The following is a 25,752-nucleotide window of genomic DNA, read 5'->3' as shown; positions in this document are numbered from 1 at the left end:
CTAAAGCCAAACGTGATTTCTATATTATTTTAAGGAAAGTAACTGGTTGAAGCGACTGTAAAAGATACTATACCCCCTACCCAAAAAAACCTTTTATAATATCTGTAAGAGTTCTATAGGAAAACATTGTAAAAATGTGAAACAGGTTTCGTTGATGGAGAGTGTGGTGGACTGTGACAACAAGAGCTGTTCAAATGGTCTTCGCACTGTAGAAGGCTTTGTGTGTGTGTGTGTGTGTGTGTGTGTGTGTGTGTGTGTAAATTGAGAAACGTGCAGCTCTCTGAAATTGGCTCCCCTGGGGTGGTGGCTAATGTAGTGATGACTTCACCCGAGTGTGTGTGTGTGTGTGTGTGTGTGTGTGTGTGTGTGTGTGTGAGCCTGGATACCCTGATAGTGGCACATCACTCAAAGCAGACAGCACTACTACTGCCCCAATCTACAATCTGCACCACTCCATCAGACCCAGGCAGTCCTACATCAGCTTCATGCTGGTCAGGTGCTCAGTGTGCCCGGACTACCTTCAAACTCTGGGTGCAAGACAGAAGAACAACCTGCTCACACTATTAACTCTTACTCAAGCATTGGGACATATTTTAAAAGGTGTTAAGGAACCCACATGGACATGGGAGGAACATATTGGAGGTGGGACTGGTCCCCAAACCCATGCCATAATTGCCAGCTGCATCACAGTACTGCTTGCATATACGGGAAACAGCATTTTCAACACCTTGTCTGCTTCATCAAATAAAAAAATAATAAGACGACTATTTTTCAAATGTAATTACAAATGCTTTTACCACACTAAGCAAATCCACATATATAAAAGGCTTCGATGAGAGAGCAGATTGATTCTTTGCTAAACAGGTTTCTGCTATGAAGCATGAAGAAACTCTCCATCAGCAGCGGTGGCGCTGCAGGCTCAAAATGGAAAGCATCAATCTTTTTCAGGTCTGTCTTCTTTATTTTTTAACTTTTTCCTTCATCGAATAATCCTCCCCTGTGACTTTTAATCTCTGAGGCACAACTTCACGCCGAATGCCTGCAGACACAGATTTTTTAAATTCCCTTAAGGTAAAAATCAAACGCTAGTACGCTTTGCTTGGTGCTGCAGAGCATTTAAAAATTAATGCCACCCTGCACTTCATGGCAGATCAGGTGATACGACTGGTATATATAGAGCCTGACAGTTTTCTCTGTCTGGAGAAACCCATTTTCCTGCCTTCGAAACCACTAGAGAGAAATGAGCAGCCAGTCAGAATGGTGTAACAACCGCAGACACTGACAAGTAAGCTTATTGCGTTGAGACGAACCATCATTACAGAATTGTTTATTTCCTTTTGTCTGCGTGGAAAACCTTCATGAATAGCATTTTTAGTCAGGTACATCATGAACACTCCTTACATATGGACCGTGAGCTACAACTGAGGTGTAATTCAATAAAGATAGACATAGGACTGTGTTGCTGAGAAGGATTTATTAAACGTGTTTTAGCAACATTCCTGCCACATTCCTTTAAGAACAAATTGGCACATCCAGCACAAATTCGACCTCAGCTGTTCAGCAGGTGTACACAGATCAAAGCATTAACCTGACCTGCCATGACACTGATCATCTGGAGGGCATTATACGATTGTTCGGAAAGGCCATTTCACTGAGTAAGAGTTATTTTCCTCTGCCATGTGAAGTAGAAGTGGTCGTTATGTTTCCGCGGACATCTGCAGGGGTCTAGTTTTGTACAGAAGCTCGAGTGTGGGACGTTTACAGAATGAGTGCAAGCAACAAGCCCTGTTTTATAAAAGGGGATCTTTCCCTGGGGGGGAACAGGGCAGCTAAGCAATTTCATCAAAACCGAGTTGCACAATCTTTCAGCCTAGACAGAACTCCAATCCACCTGTCACCATTCCCAAATCTCATTCTCTGTATCAGCTCTTTTTTAGCCAGAGGACACCGCATGACATGCTGCTTTTACTTCGTTTTCTTGTCCCTCTCCTTTGTCTTTTAGATTTGCCTTAAACTGACAAGCATTTGTCTGTGTTGTCAGCAACTGTAGACACCCATCAGATCATGTACTGTTCAACATGCATAAAAACAACATACATCCTACAAATCACACACAGCCTCCACCATGCTAATCCTGTATATGTCCTACCCATCCAGGGGTATTAAAAAAAAACAAAGCTGACCTTCACTGCAGTGGCTGGCAGTGTATTAGCCAGACATCTGGTCTGAGAAAAAAAAAAAAAAAATCCAGAAGTGTCAAATGAGAACATTAGCCCGAGCTCACATGCACCTTGAGAAGACAATAAAGCACAGGCTAACAATGTGGCACAGACCCAGCATGTGAAAGTGACTGTTTCAGCCCAATAATACACAAACAAAGAAGTGAAATATGATTATGCTGATGGCAATTTCTAGACGTATGCTATAGCACAGATCACTTAACCCATCTCATTGATGGAGACGGGTGAGGTAGGTGTAATATGACCTTACTTAGACAATTCATCCTTTGTGTGTCTTGTGCAGTTGACTTAAGTAAAATATTTGCTTTTGTTTGGCTGCTACCAGTTATTTTAAGTGGGCCAGTACTCACCGGTACTTCTACATGTTACTCTTTGGTATACCATGACTTTTTCTTGCATACCGGCACTTCTCACAAGCTGCTGATAGTCTTTTTTGCTCTGTACATATTAGGTAGATATGACTACATATTCATAATGGCTATATATAAACTGCATTACCCAAAGGGCACTCTGTGACATGTCTAGTACAAGAAAAGTAACATTAATTGTAGTTTAAGTAACGTTAATTTTTAACTGTATTACATGAATGTGAATAAGGGGAGTACTAGCATTTTCCCAAAGCACGTGTATCAGTCACCTCTTTCTTTACTGTTTTAAAAAAAATAGCTTGGAGCAGATGGCTGCTTTATCTTTACACTGTCCACCTACTGTATATGGCATTTATCAAAGGAACAGTCCATCCAGAAAGTAACCACAAATGTAATCAATAAGAGAAATTTTCAGTTTATAAAGTTTGTTATAAATAGCAAACATGAAGAAAATACATACTCTAAGGTATGCAAACCGACTGCATCTTTACACTTTAACACTAGCAAAGTCACTTAACAAGCCAAGGAATACACCCCAAACAAGGTGCCACCCTAGACTGATGTGCCACTCTGCTGACCTGTTTTAACAGTCCTTTTTCAGTTAAAATGGGTCACTTTGAGCTAAATTAAACATGAGGGTTAAACCATCTGACGGTCTCTCACACCTACAAGTCACTCTTACCTCAGTGTGGACCTCACAGCTGTCTGTCATTCTGTCACTATGATGGACAAGAAGTGGAGCGATGGGACCGTGTCCTCACTGCAGCTGTGAGTGATGGACATACTTCCAAACTGAGTAAATGACTTTGATTATTAGGTATTGCTTCTGCAAGAACAGTTTTTTATATATTTAATTTTAATATATTGCCTATCTATAGGTTCAGGGTGTGCAATGTAACCAGTGCTGTCAAAGTGATATTTTAGCACCATACTTATGTAGTTCAGCTGCATTTTACGGTTATTCATGGATCACCCTTTGGTAAAGCTGCTTCTCCAATCCTAAACTGAGTGGAAAATGTATTTTAGAAGTTGGTTCCAGAGAACATGTGTGCATGCTAAAGAGGGTGGAGATGCTTAAGCAGTTCCATTCTTATTGCAGCCATGTGACTTTTAATATCAACCCAGCAAAAAGGCACAGCTGCACAGAGGCCCCGCAGCTTTTCCAGCCTTAGACACATTTTTAGCGCTGGGTTTATTTTTCTACAGTACAGCACAGCAGACTGCACCCCATGCTTCCATAAACAGCAATTATGATTAGCACTGATGGATTCAGCAGGGCTGATTTCATTACCTACCTAATTATGCTTCTCCAAGATCCACCGATTTACAGTGATCATATTAATGAGTTTAAAGTATTAAGAGCTAATTATAGAGTATAAATAGTGTGCAGACACAGTCTTTTTTTGTTAATTTTGCTGGAAGCGTTTTAATTTTTCTTATCATGTGAGTGAAACTGATCAGCTACAGCACAAAACCCACTCTGTTTGCAACAGAGTCTACTCATGTGCCAACCGATAAATGCCTAAGGGAGATGCTTTATGTATTATGTATTATGGTCAGCCTTAATTTCTCATCTAGTTGTCTTTCTTTTGTGATTTCAAAGTTTTTGTCTAAGTAGTTGAGAGTTAAGGGCCTTGCTCAGGAGCCCAGCAGTGGCAACCTGGCAGACCTTTCGATTACTAGTCCAGTACCTAAACCGCTAGGCTACAACTGCCCTTATAAAATCAAAAAAATAATCTACACACTATAGGAGATTTTAGCTTTTAGTGTGGCTACCCCAAAATTATGGAACACTCTCTCCATCTCATTTTTGATAGAGATACTTCACTTCCCCACTTCAAAACACTTTTCAGCTTGCTTTTACAGCCACCCAATAATACTATTCCACTCACTCTCTAATTTTTAATTCTTAGTACCTATATTTTATCATATTTTTATACAAATGGCTTTTTTACTACTTCTTATGTATTGCTATTTTATGTGTAGTAATTAATCTCTATACTGTCCTTGAGTGCCCTAAAACGTGCTTAAAAATAAAAGTATTTAAAACATTGATTCGACATTATGCATCACATTCTGTTCATTAAGAGCTTGGACTATTAGTCAGACATTCTATCCAGTTAAAAGACTAACAAGACAATGAAAGATACTTTTTACAGAATGGTCACATTAGTATTGTGGATCTGTTAAGGCACACTAGTACATCCACACAGCTGCATGAGCTAAAGGAAGTTCTGTCATCTCCCTCTTTAACACATGGCCACCAGAACAGGATAAACATTAATCTGTTACATACGGAAGGATATGATGAGAAACAGGACCAGATTAGTTGCAGTCTTCACCTGGGTGAGCTAGACAATAATCTTTACCTACATTCAATTATTTTATTTTATGATAAGACTTTGTTAAGGGTGCATTATCTGCTATCAAAACGCTAGATATCAGATGGGCAGAGTTTCCATTCCCTATAACTGACAGCAGTCTTCATTTTATGCAAAGACAGGTATCTCAGGACTACTAGTTTCTATCTTAAGCTCATCATTAGCTGAAAATTAATTAGCATCCTTACTGCAGGTTCTGCTATGATTAAAAACCAGTTGTCAGCTGGAATAGCACTGTTTCTGTAACAGGCCCACCTACTGTAGAGATCGGCAGGGAGCATGGGTTACAGAATTATGCCCACCTGCTGTGCCATTATTGCCGGCAGGGATGCATGGAGGCGCAGATGGCTGACAGTGGCATTTCCTTTAATCAGGCAGTTGCTGAGCTTCATTAGCATTGATGTGCTGCAGCTGGGAGAGCCCTTTATATACTGGCTTTGTTGCATGTATGATGTTTGTGCTTACCCAACACTTGCTCTTTTGTTTTATAGGCATGCATTCTTTGATTTTCTTTCCAGGGAACTCAGCCATTGTTGTGACCCCCCTCTGTCACTGAAGTGTAACCACTCTGGGTAAACTGCCTCCAGGGAAAGCACTTTTTTGTGGCCCACAGATGGATCTACACTGAACATGGGGTGTCATTTTGTGGGGTGGCTCTCCTAATTTTATACCCCCTGGCTTTTACCGAGTTTCTCTGGCATTATGCCTTTTTTAGGAATGTGGGTTATCACATGCCAGTGGACTAAGTAGCTGGTGTGTTGGTAACTCAGTTTTTACCTTTTTACCATTTTATAAACATAAATAAAACAGAATAAAGCAGACAGAAGAAGCTAGACTTCATATAACCTCTGTCAGGGATCCCATTCTGCTGGCTATTACTGTAAGAATGGACTCCATTTGGCCACCTTGTAAAAGGAAGGTAATATCACCATCCAGAAAAGAATGACAAGAACACAAAAGGAACTGTTGAACCAACAATAAAAAATAAATGAGTGTGGGCAGAATCAGGCACACCATTGCCTACAAAACACTCCTCTGCCCTCCGTGCCAGCCTTGGCCCAAGGCCGAGTGTGACATGCAGGGCCTGATGTTAACGCTGGTCAGCAGGGAAAAGGAACACACACAGCGTCTCCTCAGGCCAGTGTGTATCTGATCTAATGAGGTCAGAACCTGCTTCCAAAGCATGTAGACAGAAACGTACACAGAAAGGAAGAGCTAAACAATGAGAATCAAGGTCAGCATGAGAGCTGGTCTCACCCTCCAGCAATGCAGTGGGTGTTTAAAAATGTATGATTAGTCAAAACTTAAAAATAAATGTCTTGATGTGATGGTTCCACAAAAAATTAAAAAGTCAGACACTAAAACAGGTGTTGTAACACTCTTGTTATGAAATCCAGGTTGCCTGTAGATACAAGTGAGAAATTCCCCAGTCACATTGCCTAAACACATTCAATCCTTTTGCTTCGAAAAGGAATAAGGTAGACATGTGCTAATCTGGAAAGTGGACATACTAACACATGCTTACTCTGAGACATGTGAAGCCAGCCACACCCTTTTTTCAAGTCATTGGGTAGATCATCATGCTTAGAGTGGGCACTTACTATCTAAACTAGCTTCTATCCTAGTATTTGGCTACTGTATGTATGAACATTTGTACTTTGATTTTCTTCCCCATTTCCAAAACATGCCAGCAGGTAAATTTGCTAATCTAAGTTGCTCCTAGCTCTGAGTGTGAATAATAAGTGATAGACTGGTGCCCTATCGACAGTGTTTCCCTGCTATGTTCTCAGCATTGGCTAGAGAGGCTCCAGACTCAATGCAACCCTGAACAGGATAAAGCAATAACTGACGATGAATTAATGAGCAGTACAAGTAATAATTCGTTTGGTGCATCCAGTTCTCATAAAGATAAAATTACTGACCCTCTAAACTGAACTTAAGATGCAAGAAAATATAGGCCAGTCTATCTAAGAGTGAGAAAGGAAGTAGGGCACAAGAATACAATTACAACAGCCTAACATTCATTAGTATTTACTGTGCCTCCATGCATGCTTAGCTCTAAGCAATGGAGCGAATACGGCCAGAGAGGACTGAGGAAGGTCAACAAGAGGTAAGAACAGAGTTGAAAAAAGAGGTTAAAAGATAAAGAAGTGTGTGTGTGGGTTTGGTTAATGAATGACACTGAAACTAGCCCTAAGGCTCCGGTTTCCCAAGTCACGGTGTCCAGTTCACATTTGCTTTCACTCATTAATTCACTCACTCCTTCACTTCCACCTTCCTTTCTTCTCCTGTCTGTGTCTATATATAGGATGATGAACTGAGGGATTTTGTTGAGGAGGGTGGTGGCTTGTTGAGGGGGTAGTGGCTTTAACCACACTGGGACTTATTCAATTAACAGACGTATACTTGTAGGTCTCGTCTTTCAACACACCCCCACCATAGTTCCTTTATCCACACCCCTCCTCGGGAATCATTCATTTAGTAAGGGCGGACAGGGCAGGCCACACTGACTTTGACCGGGTCATCATCATAATTCACAAAGACAGAATAGTGTCAAGAATAAGACTAGACTAACACACACACACATACACACAAACACAATTATTATATTATATTTAATTATATTATATTACATTTAGAGCAAAACAACATATTTAGACATAACTTAGCTTTGCCATGGGGTCATCAAATAAAAGAGGATATTTTATTTCATTAGGGTGCTCAGGTGGCGCAGCAGTTTATTACACCAGCCCACCACCACTGAGACCCAGATTTAAATCTCAGCAGTGCTATTGACTGGCGGTGCTTCTACACATACTGTACATGATTGGCTATGTCTATGGTGGATGGCTAAAGTCCTGAGATGGATTGGTGCCCTGTCCAGGGTATTCTTGCCTTGTGCCCAGTGTTTTTTGGTGGAATTGGATCCGCTGCAAGTCTGACCAAAAATATTATATTATATATTTATTTTGACATCAATTAAATACTCTCTTTTTCCAGAGTTTAGAAATTTGAGGACCTCTATGTAAAGAACTTTAAGCATGTAACTTTTGGTAATTTAAGTTGTTTAGTAGTTGCAAATGGTCAGTCAATACACACATAAGTGGCACCTAAGGCTGGGTCAAACCCTGATGACATATAATGTATCAAGCCAAACCCTAATTTTAATTCATATTTAGTCAAGGCATTGCCATAAATCCTTATTTTAAATTAAGTTCTTTTTAAATTTATAACATTAACATTATAGCATTGCAGTTTAAAGAGCAAATAAATTAATTTAGCTCCCTAATGTGGACTTACATGGTTTCTTTAAGTAAATATTAAGCAAGGGACTTTTCAAACTGTAGTGTAGGTAATGAGAGAGATCAACTGCCAAACAGGTTGATTCATGTTCTGCTGATCAACAGTGGAAAGTGTAATGCATTTTCTCCCACCTGAAAAACAGACAAATTATGCTTTCCTATACTCACAACAACATTTCCGTGGTAGCACCTGGGAGCCATAAAATCCATCACTTCTTGCAGTGAGCATTAACAAATCAATTTAGGCAATGAGATCTGATGATCATTACTGGTTCTGTTGTCCCATTATCTTTCTTTTCATCGTTTTCATGAGGATTGCATCCAGCTTTTGAAACAGCAGTGTAAAACAGTCATGCTGAGTGAATCAAGTGCCAGGCATTACATCTCTTCCACTGCAACTGTTCTGTTGGACTATGCTGCGTGAATGTATGTATGTGTTTGTGTGTGTGTTGTCTTGATGTGCCACTTTGTGACCAATATTCCACTATCAAAAACTATGCCAAAGTTTGGAGGGTGATCTGACCTCTCTATTACTAAACCCTCATGGGTTCTGCCAAGTTGGAGTCTTAGTGAGCGCTAATGACTGTAGCCTTCTCAGCAGGAATGGCAGACCTATTGGCAGACCTACTGGCAACTAGAGAAAAGAAAGAAATTGGGTAGATGGGAGCAAAAAAAGAGCAGAACTACTAGAATACTAGGGGAATACTTTGTTGCTTTGATTTACCAATATCTTATCATATAATTGCATATGTTAAATATTTATTAATGGAATTCACAGCTACCCTTAAGCTTCCATTATTAGTAGGAATTCAAACTAAACAGCATTTTTTTCTCTTGTCAGTATTAAAATGTGTTTAGATTTTTCCTACACTAAAGATTGTGTGAATATAAATAACTAATAAAGAATCTCTTTAATGCAAGATTTATATAAAAAGAAAAAGCCACCTTACCTGCAAACAAAAAGTTCAGCAAAAGATAAGATCAAGCAAAGAGCAAATTAAGAGCCTACAAAGTCTGAGCAAACTCTGACTCGATCAGATTGAGCACCAGAAACATCCATCACTGTCTGCAGCTATCAGACCCTGCCACCAAACGTGGTAGGGGAAGAGAGACAGCCCAGATCAAAGAGGAGGTGAAAGCGACCACACTCAGTAGAAACAAAGTGAAAGTAGGCTTCTCAATACCAGCTCAACACCAACTGCTACCATACAAGCTATCTGCATTACGCTCCAGCCCTATGTGAGGTCTAAACAGCGCCAAGTCATGTCAAATACCAGTGGCAGATCTTCCACCAGACCTCACGTTCGTGATTGCTGGACTTTACTTTGGCCGGACCTCATCAATCACAAGCAAAAGGTCTTTTACATGGCTGACAGCAAACTAAACAAGCTGGCCAGCACACACTGACACAACGTGATAGAGCACCGATCGGAACACATCATTTATGGTCTTAGACAGCTTTGAGCTTGTGTCGGGGTGAAGAGGTGTTAAGTATCAGGGTAGTCTGGGCCTTTTTAGTCAAACTAATAGAATTCCAACAGACTGACACCCCATGAGTGGTAATTATGCTCCATTAATTTTTCCCTTTGTTGGACTAGTCTATAGACCAATTTAATATGAAAATGTGTAGGTGGTCTGGCAAAATGTGTAGCTAATAAAGTTCTGTTTAGCTTTGTTAAATGTCATACTGCAACAGTTTATCATTTGAGTTTCAATAGAGAATGTCACTGTTTTGAAAGTACAACATCCAAACCCATACTATAATAAAAGTATAGCATACCTTTTATATTTTTGTAAATCAGTCATACCTGATTTATAAACACACAACACCTTACAAAGCATATCATATCTTCATCATCAAGCTATAAAAACACACTTTATTATCCTGTTGCTAATAAAAAAGCATTTTGTCTAGATGAGCTCAGGGGCTCTGAAATGCGACCTGATATTAATCTAAAATGCAGGCATAACAAACACGGCATCCAGAAGAATTAATCCTGAACATACAGATCCAGACTAATCCAAGAGCTTAGCGTGTTGTTCTTTGATCATGTAATTTCGTAATAAGCTTGGGGTGGATTGGAAATCCAATAAGCAACAGAAATCACTCAGCTGAACTGGCTTAGGTGCAGGATGGGAAACCTTGATACTGAGCAACTTGTTTCTGGCAAGAAGTCTGAGAGCTGAGTGACTTCTGCCAAAAATGCTTTATCTCAAGTACCGACATTCTTTAGGTGACTTGGAGGAAAATTTATGGACAGGAATTTTGTACAGTGCAGGAAGAAAAAATGGTTTTCATATTTTATGAATTGCTTTCAGGTGCTGATTTATTTATAATTTAATTACATTTTATAACATTTATGTTTTTTTCACTTCTTTTGTCATTCATGTTTGTCTTTATACTAACACTTTTACTTTTATAAAATTGCCATTGCTTTTTTAAATGACTACTCTTATTTTCTGTGTTGCTTTTTTTACAGCCCATCCCTCCCCTCATCTACCATGCTTTTTTTTTTTAATATTCTGTGACTTTTCACTTTTACCAATCCACATCCACATCCCCATCCCTCCATCCTCCTCTCTGCTCTCAGATCTGCTCATGCTGAGCAATGAAATGGCAAAGTGAAAGCTAAAGAGAGAGGAATGCATGAATCAAGCCTGACAGAGCAGCGGGAGGACGGCAGATGTCACAGACAGAGAGCACTTTTCAATCAGCTCGTCCTTTCGACACACATCCAAGGTGAATCACTTCACCGTTAGCCAACCCCCAATCCGGTCTATCTTACTTTGTAAACTCAGACTCACTAAGTGTGTTTACATGTAGAACATAATTTGATAGCAGATTTTTCATTTTATTTTAATACTTTATCCTGGTCAGGGTTGGCGTAGACACATAACCAGCCGATAACACCGCTGGTAATTTATACCTTGGGTCTCAGCAGTAGTGGGCTGGAATAATTAAATCTGGTAGTAGATTTGAGTAATAATAGTTCAATTAACCATGGTTATTCATGTAAGTTGCCTAATAAGGAAAAAACTCTTTACTACACCTTTTGTAATCATAAATGCTGTTCTTCAGAATTCCCAGTGTTGTAAAATGTCTAAAATTGGGTCAGTGTTTTACAGTGGTTAAAACTAGGTCAGCATTCAGTCTTTCTAATTGGGTCAGATTCTAGAATGTGCCAGTAATTTGCGATTTGGGTCAGTGTTGTAGAATCTATAGAATGTTCTTTGTTCAAAAAGCCCAAATGAATGTAGTCAGGCTAGAATCCAGCAGTCATTTAAATAAATCTTATAGCACCTTGATTTTACCCTAAACCAAAGTAATGGAGTATGCTGTTTGCGTGAGTATTTGAAACATCTGGTACAGCTAAAATCAGATAATGATGGAAATATTAGCGTGCATGTAGACACACTCAGTGTAACATTACTAGTGAGATTGCGGGGGGTGAAAAGAAGGACAAAGTGAAGCCAAAGTGAGGAACAGCAAGAAAGACATAAGAGAATAAAAACAAAAGTTCTTCTTGGCCTTTTCACTTTACCAAACCACATGACTCCCCAGTTAAACAAGTTACCTTTGTGGACTTCCTCTGTTCTGTTATATGCTGTGCCAGAAATTCACTGACATGGTGCATAAATCTGATTTGGGACCTTTGGAAAGAAACAAACAGCTTCCAAACACTCCCTATTGCAGCGAGCCCTGCCAAAACATCCACATTGTAATGGGCTGCCTTTGCCTCCCACAATTGAATTTTTCCCTACAACACCTCAGCCTCCCTACTGAGAGCTAGATGTTATTAGAACAAACGACTGTGGCACTTCATTTTAATGTTCCTCCTGTTTTGGACAAAGGCAGTAGTTAAGCTACTCGTCCCTTCAACGCTCCGGAACAACTACGCCAGTTGCAGTTCTGTAAAATGTCTTTGATACTCTACACAGGTAATTACTGTTAACAAGAGCCATAAGTATCCGAAACAGACACTGTCAGCTCTGTCCTCCTCTGCAGGGCTTAAGGTCAGGGCATTCCCTGTTCTTAGTGTCCAGTCAGCTCAAGATGAAAGAGACATGCCACATTCCTCCCTTCTTTATTTTTACTGCCATGACAACCACTGATAAATGAGCATGCGGGTCAGATTTTTTCATGTTTGCTCAAGTTGCTTAGGGGTGTCGGAGTGAGTGAAGGGCTAACAGCAAATTCTGGACGTTCAAGAGGTTCTGAGTTATGGTTATGGTTTTCAATAGCGCAGATGTGGTAAATCTGCAACTTATGCAGACAATATAGGGGTTAAAGAACTGTTAGAGACATGTAAAGAATGTACACAATGTTCTCCAAACCAAAAACCAGTCAATTAGCTAAGTTGTGTTTGGTGCTTTGGTTCTTTAGCTTTACTTAGCTTCAAGGCTAAAAGCTAATGAGAAAGTGTAACTTATAGCTACCGGTTTAGCATTGTGCACTGGTGTAATTTCGATATAAGGTTGCCAATTTAATGTTATGTCAATGCCAAATGCAGATACATGTGGTCATGTAGTACATTGTAAGGACAAAGCCTCAAAAAGCACACAATCTGATTCCAAAACCAATTGAAATAATTTTAGTTAGAGATTTGCAGTTATAACAGCCTCCATTTTTCTGGGAAGGCTTTCCACAATATTTTGGAGTGTGTTTGTGGATGGATTATGGTTAAACTGTATGATCTGGCTTAAAATTAACATTCCAATTAATCCAAACAGTGTTCAGCTGAGCTGAGGTTAGAGTTCTGTGTAGACCACTACAGTTCAAATTCCCCAAACTTTCTGGACCAGTAATTTCTGTCTTTATGGACTTTGCTTCATTCACAGAGGCACAGTCATGCTTAAACTGTAATGGACCTTTTCTTAAACTGAACCACATAGTTAGAAGAACAGTGTTTATTCTGTATAATTAATTTAAAATACATGTTTACAATAGGTATGGCTGAAACACCAGAACACAAAAAGTAGGTCCACAGTGTAGGTGTGTCCTAAACATTTGGCTATATTGTATATATAACCTGCCAGCCAATGGAGTAGACAGTCTACCTTCCAGAATGTTTTTTGTTGTTTGTTTATGCATTTTTATGCTCCTTTTAGTGCGTCCAGTTGCCCGATTGTGTCATGCTTCCTCTCCACCAATGCACATCCCCGCTCTGGTTGAGGAGAACGAAGCTAACCCACTCCCCCTCCGACACATGGGCAGCAGCCGTATGTATTTTGTCACCTACACTTTGTACGGAGACACACACCCTGACAGCACTCTTTTTGCCATCAATCAGCCAGCAGAGGTTGTAATTGCATTCGTCATGAGAGAGTCCCTATACGGCTTTAATATCCCACCCCTATCTGAACAACAGGCCAAGCGTTGTTCATGGCAGAGCTGAGACTCAATAGGCAGGCAGAGCTGAGACTCAATGTGATGTATTTGAGATCCCAGCTCTGGTGTTCTAGCGTGTGTTTTTACTGCTGCGCCACCTGAGCGGCCCCTTCCAGAATATTTTAAGGAGTCTGAAAGAAACCTGAGTTTTGTATCATAAACAGTATAAATGTCTGTTCTGATACATTTTTGCCATTTCACTCAGCCCTAGTATCGTCCCTATTTTCTTTCTTTTTTCCCTTAATTTCTTACAGATAGTTGTCTTGAGAGTGTAAACAGAATACGTTAAAGTCACATCTTGTCTTCCTGCCCCAATGAATCATGATGCTATCTGAAGAATGCTGCTTTTTAACACAGTACACAAAAAGAAAGTACAACCATTCAATGTTCCAAGTACTGAGCCGTAGAGACACTTAAGCAGTTTTAATAGACTCGCTTTGTAAGCCAAGAGGTATGTCTCAGTCCGATACATTTGCCAAAGCCAGGGAAGCTGTCTCGGTGCTCCTGTGAGCATTCAAGCAAACACACTTTGCATTTAAACAAGGTCCTTGTAAGGGGGAAAAGTCACACACATGCCAACATGCAGGTGTTTACAGCTTTCTGCAGTCGAAATGGCTTGAAAGATGTGAAGAGATGTGAACACATGTAGACCTCCCAGAGGTGAAGAAAACTGCCTACTCACATGGGCAGGGATGTGGGCGGTAGCTCAGTTGAGCGAACAGACTCCAGTTTAAATATTTGCCCTCCCAAGGTCTGCTTTCTCCTCAAACTTTATGTCTTTGTGTGCAACTCAAAGGTGCTACGAGAAATGCAAACAAAGAAAAAGAAAAGAAAATACCCATCCTCGAGAAGCACTTAGGCTCTTATCTACTGATGAACACTCTCTGTCAGTCTCACATTTCTTACTAAATGTGTCACACTCAGTGGCTGTTTTTATCTACTCTCTCATTGTTTACTTAGTTGATAAGCGACTTGTCAGAAACATGAAGAACATGTGTGTGTTCCATATGCCGCTAATTAGAACGCTGGCGGCTTACGGACATGGCCTCTCTGTTGCTACCATCTGATAAAAAAGCCATTTGGAACATCAACAGTTTCCTCATGCAAGAGCTCTTAATGTCTGTCCAGCTGAAAGTACAGGAAACACCCTGATCCACAGATACCAGATCCACCAAGTAGATCTCAACTAGATCAAATTAGAGAAAAAAAAACATATCTATGTCGCTACTTAGAAAGTAGTAAATTCTAAATGCACTTATTTCAGTAAAGTTCATTAACTAGATTTTAAACCACAGATGGTTTAAAACTGTGGCTGTAGGTTTTTGTAAGATTTACCTTTTATTCTACAGATATTTTACCTCACAGTATTCTATTAGTCAAACTGGTTTACCAGTTAAATTTGGTGAACTGGTTGAATGAGTAACCAAGGCACAATTATTAGTCGGGTGGCACACTGGTAAATTACACTTGCCCTCTACAGCTGGAATCCAGAGTTCAAATCCCCAGCTGTGCTATCTGCTGGTCGGGCATCTACATATAGACATAATTAGCTATGTCTAAGATGGGGAGGGGTTGGGGTTGTTGGGGGTTGGCCAAGGCCCCACGATAGAATGGCATCCTGTCTGGGGTGTGTTTCTGCATTGCGCCCAGTGATTCCGGGGAAGCCAGACATGAACATTGAGTTCAATGATGTTCATTAATACTGAAGTGTCCTATTTACAGACCATAAAATACAGATATAAACACTGCGGTGTGAAATATAATGTAATGCAACTGTAGCAATATTTTGCAAAACCTATATTCTTTTATTCTATAAATTAATATGATTGCTGCAAGTTGCAGTCATATCACCCAGATAGTAGTAGGTGTGTCAAAACTCAAACTAGAACAGTCAAAGAAAATAGGAATAAGATTAAAAATGGCAGTGAGATGTTTAGATGTTTAGAATATGCTTTAATACTGTGGTTTCCACACTGTGACTGCTCAAATAAATAAAATACACACTGGCCCTTTTCCAAGTGTAATATCAGTGCCTGGTGAAGGGGCATGTAAAACAATACCTACAACATCGCCTTGCAAATGAGCGGGCATCAAATTAATACTTAGTCATGTTAAACGAGTATCAAATTTAATTAACTAGAGAAGTGTAAATACCTGTAATGGTTTATTGTAAACCAGCTGAAACAGTTTAAGGCATGTCTGTAACTGAATACAGACCACCACTTCAAACTGTGGTAGGAATGTATTTCGCTACTTACTGCCTCAGTCGATTTTTACTCATATAAATAGAGAAATCTAATCCCCGAGTGATTTCATTAGGTGGCTCAGGATTCATTGTGTCTTGACCATGTGTGTACTAACACTGCAGTCTATACTAGCACTTCCATTAAAACCCTGTGTGTGTTATGGGGGTCTCTGGGTAGAGAAACTTGAGCCTGCAGAAGAAACGATGCCCTTTTGTGCAGACAGCAGCGGGTCATCTGAAGCTGTAAATCTCTAAAGGTTTACAGGGCTGTAAAGAGGTAAAGAACCAGATAAACGGTGCCATTAATACCAGGCTTTCTTTTAACACAAATGACTGGGGGAGGAAGTATCAGGGTGGAGAGGGGAGTGTAACAGAGACAACCACATGATGACAGTCTACAGCCAATGTTTTCCAGACCCTCCAGGACAAAGAAGCAAAAACAGCTAGATTTAGAATGAGAGCGGTGCATTGAAGGACTAGTGTTAGTGACAATGTTTACATACTATATCTATTAACCAATCACACTAAAGATTTAATTCATATATTTATTTATTCATTTTCACTAATCACTAAATCCTGGTTAGGGTTGCAGTCACCCCAGAAACACTAACTGAAATACATCCTGGACACAGCGCCGATACATTGCAGGCAAGGTGACACACATTCACTTGCTCACTAACACACTGGGACAATTAAGTGTAGCCAATCCAATCTGTTTAAGTAACCAGTGTACCCAAAGAAAATCCATGTGGACACAAAACGGCAAAATATTGTACATAAAATAGACCAGAAGCAACGATCGTACCCATGACCTTAGAAAGCATGTTTCTGTGTATCAGTTATACTAGAAGGCCACCCAGTCTATTAATTCAAGTATTTTGCCCATCCAGGGTATGTTCATTTCTGGTCTGCAAAGTAAAAACAATGTAATCCATGACATCCAAGTATATATGCATTATTTGAAGTTAAATAATGTTTTAATTCTGGTCAGGGTCATAGTAGGACCGGAGACACCCAGAAACATTAAGCGCATTAGAAATACACACTGGACATGGAACCCATCTTTCGCAGGGTGACACAAACATTATGGCACATTCATGTAGCCAGTTCATCTTTGTATGTTTGGGAGGTGATAAGTAAGGGAAGGGGGGGAAGAGTACCCAGAGAATAATACTAATAATACTTCATCATTCCTCCAATGTGTAATGGGGAAAATACATCTACCACTTCAGAAACAAATGCTTGGACTTTAAAACTGTTTAATTTGCAATCCAGTCTGAGAAAATGGTTCATTTTGTGCAGCTGCTCAGAAATACAAAGTAAAATCAGCAGTATCACACAGAAGTGACTGCAAATAATCATCGAAATGTACAAAGTCGGAGTCGAATTACTTATTCAGGACTAATCACGGATCAACAACATTAAACCCAGCCAAAACTAATATGAGCCCCTCAACTGCTGAACACAAGCAGCCAAAATCAATAAACACTAAACCACTGCTGTGTGTGTGTGTGTGTGTGTGTGTGTATGTGTATGAATGATGTATGTGTGTGTGTGTGTGTGTGTGTGTGTGTGTGTGTGTGTGAGAGAGAGAGAGAGAGAGAGAGAGAGAGAGAGAGAGAGAGAGAGAGAGAGAGAGGTCTGGCGCTAGGTGGCGCTCCTCTACTGCGGAAGATGACTGCGCACTCACTTGCACTCGCGATCTTCCAGGTCAAAATGCGGGTTGAAGTTGATGAGGATTCGCTGATGGGGAGCGGGAGCTGTGATCACCCACACACACCTCTGAGATGGCAGATATGAGGCCGGGTAGCCCGGAGAGGTCAGGTAGTTGGCATTGGTGATCCGGATATTGTCCCCGCATTTATCTAGATGTAAGACACGTGTAGGGTTCAGTACCATATGGTAAAAATAAAATAAAAACCAAACAAAGCAAAACAGACAGGTGTATGTTAAAGATTTACTAGTTTCACTAAGCACTTTTGTTTAAAAGTTTGATTGTGCATGCAGCTTTGTTAAATATAAAGAATAGTCTATTTTGAAGACCTAAAATCACAATAATATAACTAAGATGAATAAGCGTCAATATAAATTGCGCCATGTGCCGTTTAACAAGCCTTTCTACTGCTTATTTCGGGTGCTTCTGGGTTTTTTTTTTCCAGTAGAGCAAATGTTAACACAAACTTTCTAAGTCCCTTGTCAAAATATATAATAGCCTTTTTTTTGTGATCTATAAGGACATTGGTTTAGCAACTTTTTATTCAAGATTCTTGAATACAAATACATAGCAGACTATACATTATCTATTCAAACAAGTTTTGTATCATGCCCAACATATTTTACTCTTGAGTGTCACTAGTCACTCAACTTTGGGCAGTATTTATATGGACAAAGTATATAACAGCTCTTTATCAATGTTATGTTGGACCACTTTTGTACTTAAGCAACTTCAGATCAGTAAATCTATCTATCTATCTATCTATCTATCTATCTATCTATCTATCTATCTATCTATCTATCTATCTATCTATCTAATCTACCTTTTATAATATTTTTATTTCTATTATTCGTCCTATTTATTTCACTTTTGCAATTACCCAATAAATACCCTTTTAGTCGAATTTTAAAGAAATTTCATATATAAATGACTATGCGCAACATAGTCGTTTTTATGTTAGCATTTCAATTTCAGGATTTTAATGTTCTGTAAATATTAAAACAATAACAAAACGTGTAAACTAGGATGTGTGTTCTTTGTTGTGTTTAAACACTCGGGATCGTTTAAATTTTACATGTTTTGTACGGTACCCTGTTTGAGTGAGTGCCTACTGTATATTTAATGGATCATGTTGGAAATGTCATGTAAATGTTGTCTTTAGTTATGATCATCATCTAATCATGTTTTAAGATGATCTTTTTTTGTATAAAGTTGATCATGTTTTAAAGAAGATCTTTATTAAAGGTATGCGTGTTTCTAAACGTTTTAAAGCTGGTCATTGAAAAACGTATACAATTTTGAAACAGAATTTTACAGTAAGCATTTTAATTATTATTGTGCTTATGATTGAAAACACTGTTTATATTTAATGCTGATCATACTATAAGGCGTAGTCAGGTTTAATGTTGTCTTTTGAAAGAGTGACTTCTTTTTAAAAAGACTATGTTAATCCAAAAAGTGTGCATTTATTTGGCTTTTCTTTTTTTTTTTTTTCTTTTTTTTTTTTTACAAAGCCTTAAAAAGTGAGGATTTTAAAAGCAAATTATATATTTAAAAGTTGGTCATATTTTACATTGGCCGTGGTTTTCATAAGGCTATGCACAAAGTTGACTGAAGTGTTTTTTTAAAGCTGGTTATGTTTTCAAATGAGAGCTTACTTAAAGCTGAGTTATGCTTTTTGAGTGAGTTTATTTAAACCTGACCATGTTTATTATATATTTGAGTAGGATTTTTCATTTTGCTGTAGTTTTAAGAGGATAAAGTGAGTAAATGTAAAGATGATCTTGGTTAAACTTGCGCTTTTGTTTCTACCGGACAGGTGAGCAGCGCAGATCCCCAAACCAGCTTTCATCACCAACATACTGTGGTTTTTACAGTCTAATCCCTGTAAATCCCTTCTAAACCAATAGTGCAGAAAAACAAACCCAGGTTATAATCTGTTACTCACCGTTTTTGAACGCTCTCGCTTTGACAAAGATTCCTGTTAAGAGGATCAGCACTAATCCAACATGCATCCTCGCGTCCTTTGATTGTTTTTTTTTTTACAAACAATGAAAAAGTTAAAAAGTAGAAAAAATAATGTGAGTAAAATCCTCTGTGGTGAGTTAATTCCGCTCAGAATGGTTTCATTTGGACGAAAGGAAAGTGAAAAGCAGAAGCGGCAGGTTGTTGCGTGGATGTATCCGGGCGCTTCTGTTCAGCTCCGGTCTCCGGTGCGGTGGAATCGGAGCGCTCCTCTGAGCCGCCCTGGAGTTGCCATATCCGTACAGAAAACCAGAGACTGGTAATAACACGGAAACACAAAAATCACAGCAAACACTCGGGTTTTGATTCCGCGTAAAAGTAAAAATCGTAGGGTAAATCCTCCCGTAAATGAAACCGAGAGCGCACCGTGCGCGGTGTCCGCAGGTTTGGGTTAGAAGCAGCCGCGCAAAGTGATGAGAGTCTCCGCACAACACACCTTCGAGTTCCGCAAATCTGACAAGAGGCGAGCTAGTGACACACACATCTGGCACCTAACAGTCCAATGGCAGCTTCTTAAAGCCCAGGCATACACACGCACACACATACACAAACACACAAGCGACACACATCCTTCTTAAAGTGCGGTCGCTTTTCTTTTGCCTTCACTCAACCGTCTGCACAGATCTACGCTCTCCCATTGGTTTCATTAGAAATATGCAAAGCCCACCCCACACTCCCCCATTGTTATTTCTATTCCTTCTCTCTCTCTCTCTCTCTCTCTCTCTCTCTCTCTCTCTCTCTGTATGAGGGTAGAGCCGCTATATAAGTCAGTGCAGGAGAAATCGCTGGACTTTGGAGCGCACTCACTCGACAAACACTTCATTGCACTAAATCTTTTTCTTCATTGCACTATAATAATCTTCCATATTCCACATTTTTAAGATTCCGTCTAATTTTGCATCTGATCAGGTTAGGGTGCGAATTATTTAATTATTTTCTATGTTATGGAAAGGATTGTGCATGCATAAATGCGTTCATTTGCTTCACTAATGTTTTATTCTGAAGTACCAAAGTACCTAGAGAAAACTCATGCGGACACGTAGAGAACATGCCAAACTCCTCACAGACAGTGACCGGGGGCAAGAAATGGAACCGCGGTCATCGGGATCCCTGTTGCTGTGAGACACCCTTTGTGCTTGCAGATGTTTGATATTTCTGTATGCACAATGCACATGGTGATTTTAGCCTTGCGCGCAATGTTCCGAGTGGCGTCGGAGTAAATCTGAATAAACAGATGCTTGCTCAGCGTATCCTGCAATACAGGCACAATTTAATTTAACAAAATAAGTACTTGTCACAATATTCGTATTCCGTTACTTTGGAGTCAGTCAAGTCCAGTATCCTATTGGCTGATCAGAACAGGTTGTGCATACAGTCTTTAATTAATTTCATCCCCTGCAAAATCTATATATTATTTATTCATATGCAAATAAATAAACATGTACAAAATGCAATTACAAGACAACCCCTGGTCTTACATCATGTGCCATATATATATATACACACACTTCTCCACCAGGATGCATGCTTGTATAATAATGCCACCTGTGCATTGGATCGACATTCGTTATTCCTTTCCTGTGATATGGTTTAAAATGTTCTCAGTATATCAATACTGTATCAACACAGTACAGTACAATACAGTAGATGCATAATACAAACCGACATTATTTGTATTCATCATTCCCCAATAAATCAATACACACTTCACTCGGTTATGTCCTTCAAAAATGCTCAAATCCTGGTAAAGTGCGCTATGCATTTCCAAAATGCGTAAACACAGAAGCACATCTGTCTGTCCGACGCAAAGTGCTTATTAGATTTAGTAGTCTCTTTCTTTCTGGCGCATAAACTGTGCTTATTTTATTTTTTCCTAAACACTGGGAGGAGACACAGGCTACATCCTAAGTAGAAAACCATCCTACCAATTAGGAGTGTATGCCCATAAAGTAATTAAGCACACAGTTTAAGACATGATCTTATTTGAACTAAAACTTGTGGGTATTTATTGTGTGCTGATGCAAGTAAAATGTGTGTTTTCTAAGTTTGTGAAATCAAAGTATCAATTTTGCAATTTATAGCAAATGGGATGCTGATGTTCACATATTTCATAAGAGCACATGAACTCCCCAGATTGAAAGCATAACTTAGACACTGAGTCATTTATTTTTACTGACTGCTTTATCCTGGTCAGGATCTCGATATGTGTGGAAACCCATGAAACAATACAGAAATACACAGTGGACAAGACACCATTCAACCTATTTACTTACTCACCCACTCACTCGCTTACTCATTCACTCACTCATGCATATGGGGCAATTTAGAGCATTCACCTAAAAAAGGCAAAGTAGGCCCACCCAGAGGAAACCAAACACAAACATAAGTAAAACAGACAGTGACCACTGACCGCAGACAGTGATCAAAACTTGGGTGGGCACCCTTAGGGTGTTTCTGTGTGGCATAGACACAACAAAGTGTGCCAAACAGTACGACACAAAAAGTATTTCTTTGAAACACATCTATAATTTTGATATAAAAAACAGTGTTTATTACTGATATAACTGCTAATAAAAGCTAATTCTAATTAAAGTTTTGATGCCCTCACAGCGACTTCCTCTAAACTTACATAAAAGTAAACACAGATAATGACAGGCTCAGTAACAAACACAAGATATTGGTTCACTGTTTAAAAAACTAGTACTTCCTCTGTGAGTAGATGAGCTTGATCAGGAGGAAGGAAGACTCTCTCTGTCATTACACAATACATGTGTTCAGGCTCGTATTTGCCATCTGTCTGGCCAATATTTGTCGGCCCTCAAGCAGTAAGTTGTGATTGACAAATCAATTCAGACAGGATGTTAGTCACACACAGTCTAGCTTTAGTTCAAAATCTCAGCAAACCAGACTCAGGGTACTTTATTAGACATTGTGAGGAGTCTTCTTTGTACCCTGCTGTAATAATTCCCTCCCAAGCAAATTCCTAATAGATATCTAAGCCTACAATAAATTAAATTAGGCTGGCAACCATAACAGGCTCAGCATACATATTGTTGTATAGTACACATTTCTGAATATTCTTTTGCCCAGCCAAAAAACTTAGTTTTACTTACGTTTTTTGATTGGGATTAATGTAATAAAGAGACAGCAAATAACTGTGCACTGTGCTTAAGGAATCATCCATAGTTCATGTCAAAGAAAAGTCCACAGCAACCATGACCAGGATTAAAGAGCAGTAAAACATGAAATGAAATTAACTAATTAAATTAAACTGTCACTATAATATAACATACAGTACTAATATAATTTAACCTGAGCATCTGTCCAAACTACACTGAAAAAGTATTACTTTTTTATTTGACTATATATGAAAATCCAAATACATAAAATGTTACGTTACCATAATACTGCCAAATATATGAAAACTGAGAAACAAAACCATGTTGTATAGTAGTATATTCTGTAATGTAGTATACTGTATAATTTACTCATTTTTTTTTTTCATTAACTGTTTTATCTTGGTTAGGGTTGCAGTTAGTTCAGTGCCTCATGTACATTTTGTGCGGATAAAATAAAACAGAATTTTTAATTTGCTTTAAATGAGATTTTTTTGTTTTAAATGATATATTTATTATGTCTTTGCAACTAGGTTGCCATCTGTTTTATCTAGAATGCACAAATAGATGGCATACGGCATCGTCAAGGCTTGAATTTGCAACTTTCTTGTTGATGGGGTAAACACTTTCTGCTGTGCCACTTTGGGGCTCCAATTTTTGCTTTTTATAGTTTTTTTAATAAATTTTTTTTAAGTCAAATGATCTTCTTAATAATAATAATATTATTGTTATTATTATTGTTGTTATTATTATTAATATTGTTATTATTATTAATATTGTTATTATTATTGTTGTTATTGTTATTGTTATTGTTATTATTATTATTATTGGGCTATGTAAAAATAATGGGGTTTGTGTCAAACTAGGGTTCACAGTTATTAGATTTTTGGTGTTTGGTAGGTAATATATTTACCAATTCTTTTTTAAAATGTATTTTGAAATAAATGGGGAATGTCAACAACAAGAGACATATAATATATTTCAGCAAAATAATAAAAGTTATATTAGGAACCAAATAAAACATCCAACTAGAATATGAATAATATGTTTTCAAAATAAACAACATGAATACTAGAGTCCGAGTCTCTCTTACACTGTCACTGTCCCACTGTCTCTCCCATTGTCTGTGTGTACATACACTTACTTTAAAAAAAACCCATAGAAGGTTAATTTGGTAAATTACCCTGCAGGTGTAAGTTACTGATTGGGTGAGTGTGTGATGCCCTGTGATGGATTGGCTGTTTAGAGTATATTCCTGCCCAGGGTTTCCAGGTGGTATCTGACCCAATATGATCCTAACTAGGAGAAAACTGTTAGTAAATTAATAACATATGAAGACAATAATATTGAAGATTGATTGGGAAAACCTAACTGACAATTTATCATCACAAATTACTTATGGGGATTACATTTACCCATCATTTGTTTTTCCACTAAGAACTTCATCCTGGTCTTTTGGTAAAAGACAGGTCTACATTCCTAATCTTGCATTCCTACAAATACATCTAGGTCCAGTTTAGAGCAGCAGGCCCTCCTGCATGTTTTTGGAAGCTAGAAGAACATTAATTAACAATAGGGAACATACACCAAATCAGGCATAACATTATGACCACCTTCCTAATATTGTGTTGGTCCCCCTTTTGCTGCCAAAACAGCCCTGCAACTGTGATGCACTGTGTATTCTGACACCTTTCTATCAGAACCAGCATTAACTTCTTCAGCAATTTGAGCTACAGTAGCTCGTCTGTTGGATCGGACCACACGGGCCAGCCTTTGCTCCCCACGTGCATCAATGAGCCTTGGCCGCCCATGACACTGTCGCCGGTTTACCACTGTTCCTTTCTTGGACCACTTTTGATAGATACTGACCACTGCAGACCGGGAACACCCCAGTTTTGGAGATGATCTGACCCAGTCATCTAGCCATCACAATTTGGCCCTTGTCAAGCTCGCTCAAATCCTTACGCTTGCCAATTTTTCCAGCGCCGCTGTGTTACCTATTACACTTAAAAATATGAATTGCATGAAGAGATTTCCTAAATGTTTCCTAAATGTTCAAATGACTAACCTGCATTTGAAGCTGAAAAAATGACCCATGTGTCCTTACATAAACCACTTGTTTCAGCAGTTGTAAGGGAAAATGCTTATCTGGGGTTTTTATACAAACAGTGGTTGTAGTTGATGATTCACTGAGGTTCCTGACCTCTTGAGTTTTCTGCTTCTGTTCACATGTTGTGATGTTTAGCTTAGGTCAGTGACCTTTGTTTATCAGCAGTGTGTAAATACAAATGCTCTAGTCAGCAGTCAGCATGAACTCATCACTGAATGGACGTTCACACTGGATGATCAAATCACTTCCATTGTGTTTTTTAAACATCTGTTTTGATTTGCTGAGCAGCTGTTCTTTTTAGAGATTGGAAATGCACTGAAGAGGGGCAAAAAACCTGACCCTATAAATCAAGAGTGATAACATTGAAATAGAAATAAAAACTCAGACTTTAGCCAAATGACAATCCAATCCCAGCACATGCATTACTTTGATGTGATTGGGAAGAGCACTTCAATTTGAGGATCTCCATCAGGGGCCAGTAATGAAATGCTTCCTGAACAAAGGAACATGCACTTTTATGACCAATTGCTATGGGTAATTACACCCATTTTACAAACAGCATGTGAAGAATGTGTGTGTGTCTGTCTGTGTGTCTTTATGGCAATAGACTTTCGCATCAGTTCCTGTGTCTCGTAAGGGCAATAGTAATCTGGCAATGGAGAGGAATTAGTACAGGTCTAGAGAAGTCGTATTTAAAACAATGGGGTCTGTGCAGGAACAAAACAGCAGTCATTTTTACAGGATTTGCTCCTGCATCTCCAAAATGATCTTTAATACATTCAATTATGGAATAATAAGCTACAAACAAAAGCTCAGTGCTATTGAAGGGTGCACCGCAGATGCACTGCAGAAAGTAACCACT

The 25,752-nt window shown here is 38.9% G+C and overlaps 1 protein-coding gene across 2 annotated transcripts in view; it reads right to left on the bottom strand.

The window, feature by feature from the left end:
• Positions 1-19,670, bottom strand: part of nrp1a (neuropilin 1a) — an 89,165-nt gene extending 69,495 nt beyond the window's left edge. For both annotated transcript variants that reach the window (XM_062991184.1, XM_062991185.1), the window contains exons 1-2: positions 19,588-19,670; positions 17,616-17,790 (exon numbers count right to left, since the gene is read on the bottom strand). In XM_062991184.1, coding sequence (XP_062847254.1) covers positions 17,616-17,790; positions 19,588-19,654 — 242 coding nt within the window. In that variant the 5' untranslated portion in view covers positions 19,655-19,670. The remainder of the gene's footprint in view (positions 1-17,615; positions 17,791-19,587) is intronic.
• Positions 19,671-25,752: the final 6,082 nt, after the last annotated feature.

Source organism: Trichomycterus rosablanca, chromosome 3 (assembly GCF_030014385.1).
Source record: "Trichomycterus rosablanca isolate fTriRos1 chromosome 3, fTriRos1.hap1, whole genome shotgun sequence".
Lineage (NCBI taxonomy): Eukaryota > Metazoa > Chordata > Actinopteri > Siluriformes > Trichomycteridae > Trichomycterus > Trichomycterus rosablanca.
The sequence above is the reverse complement of the archived record's forward strand: the minus strand, read 5'-3'. Positions and strand labels throughout refer to the sequence as shown.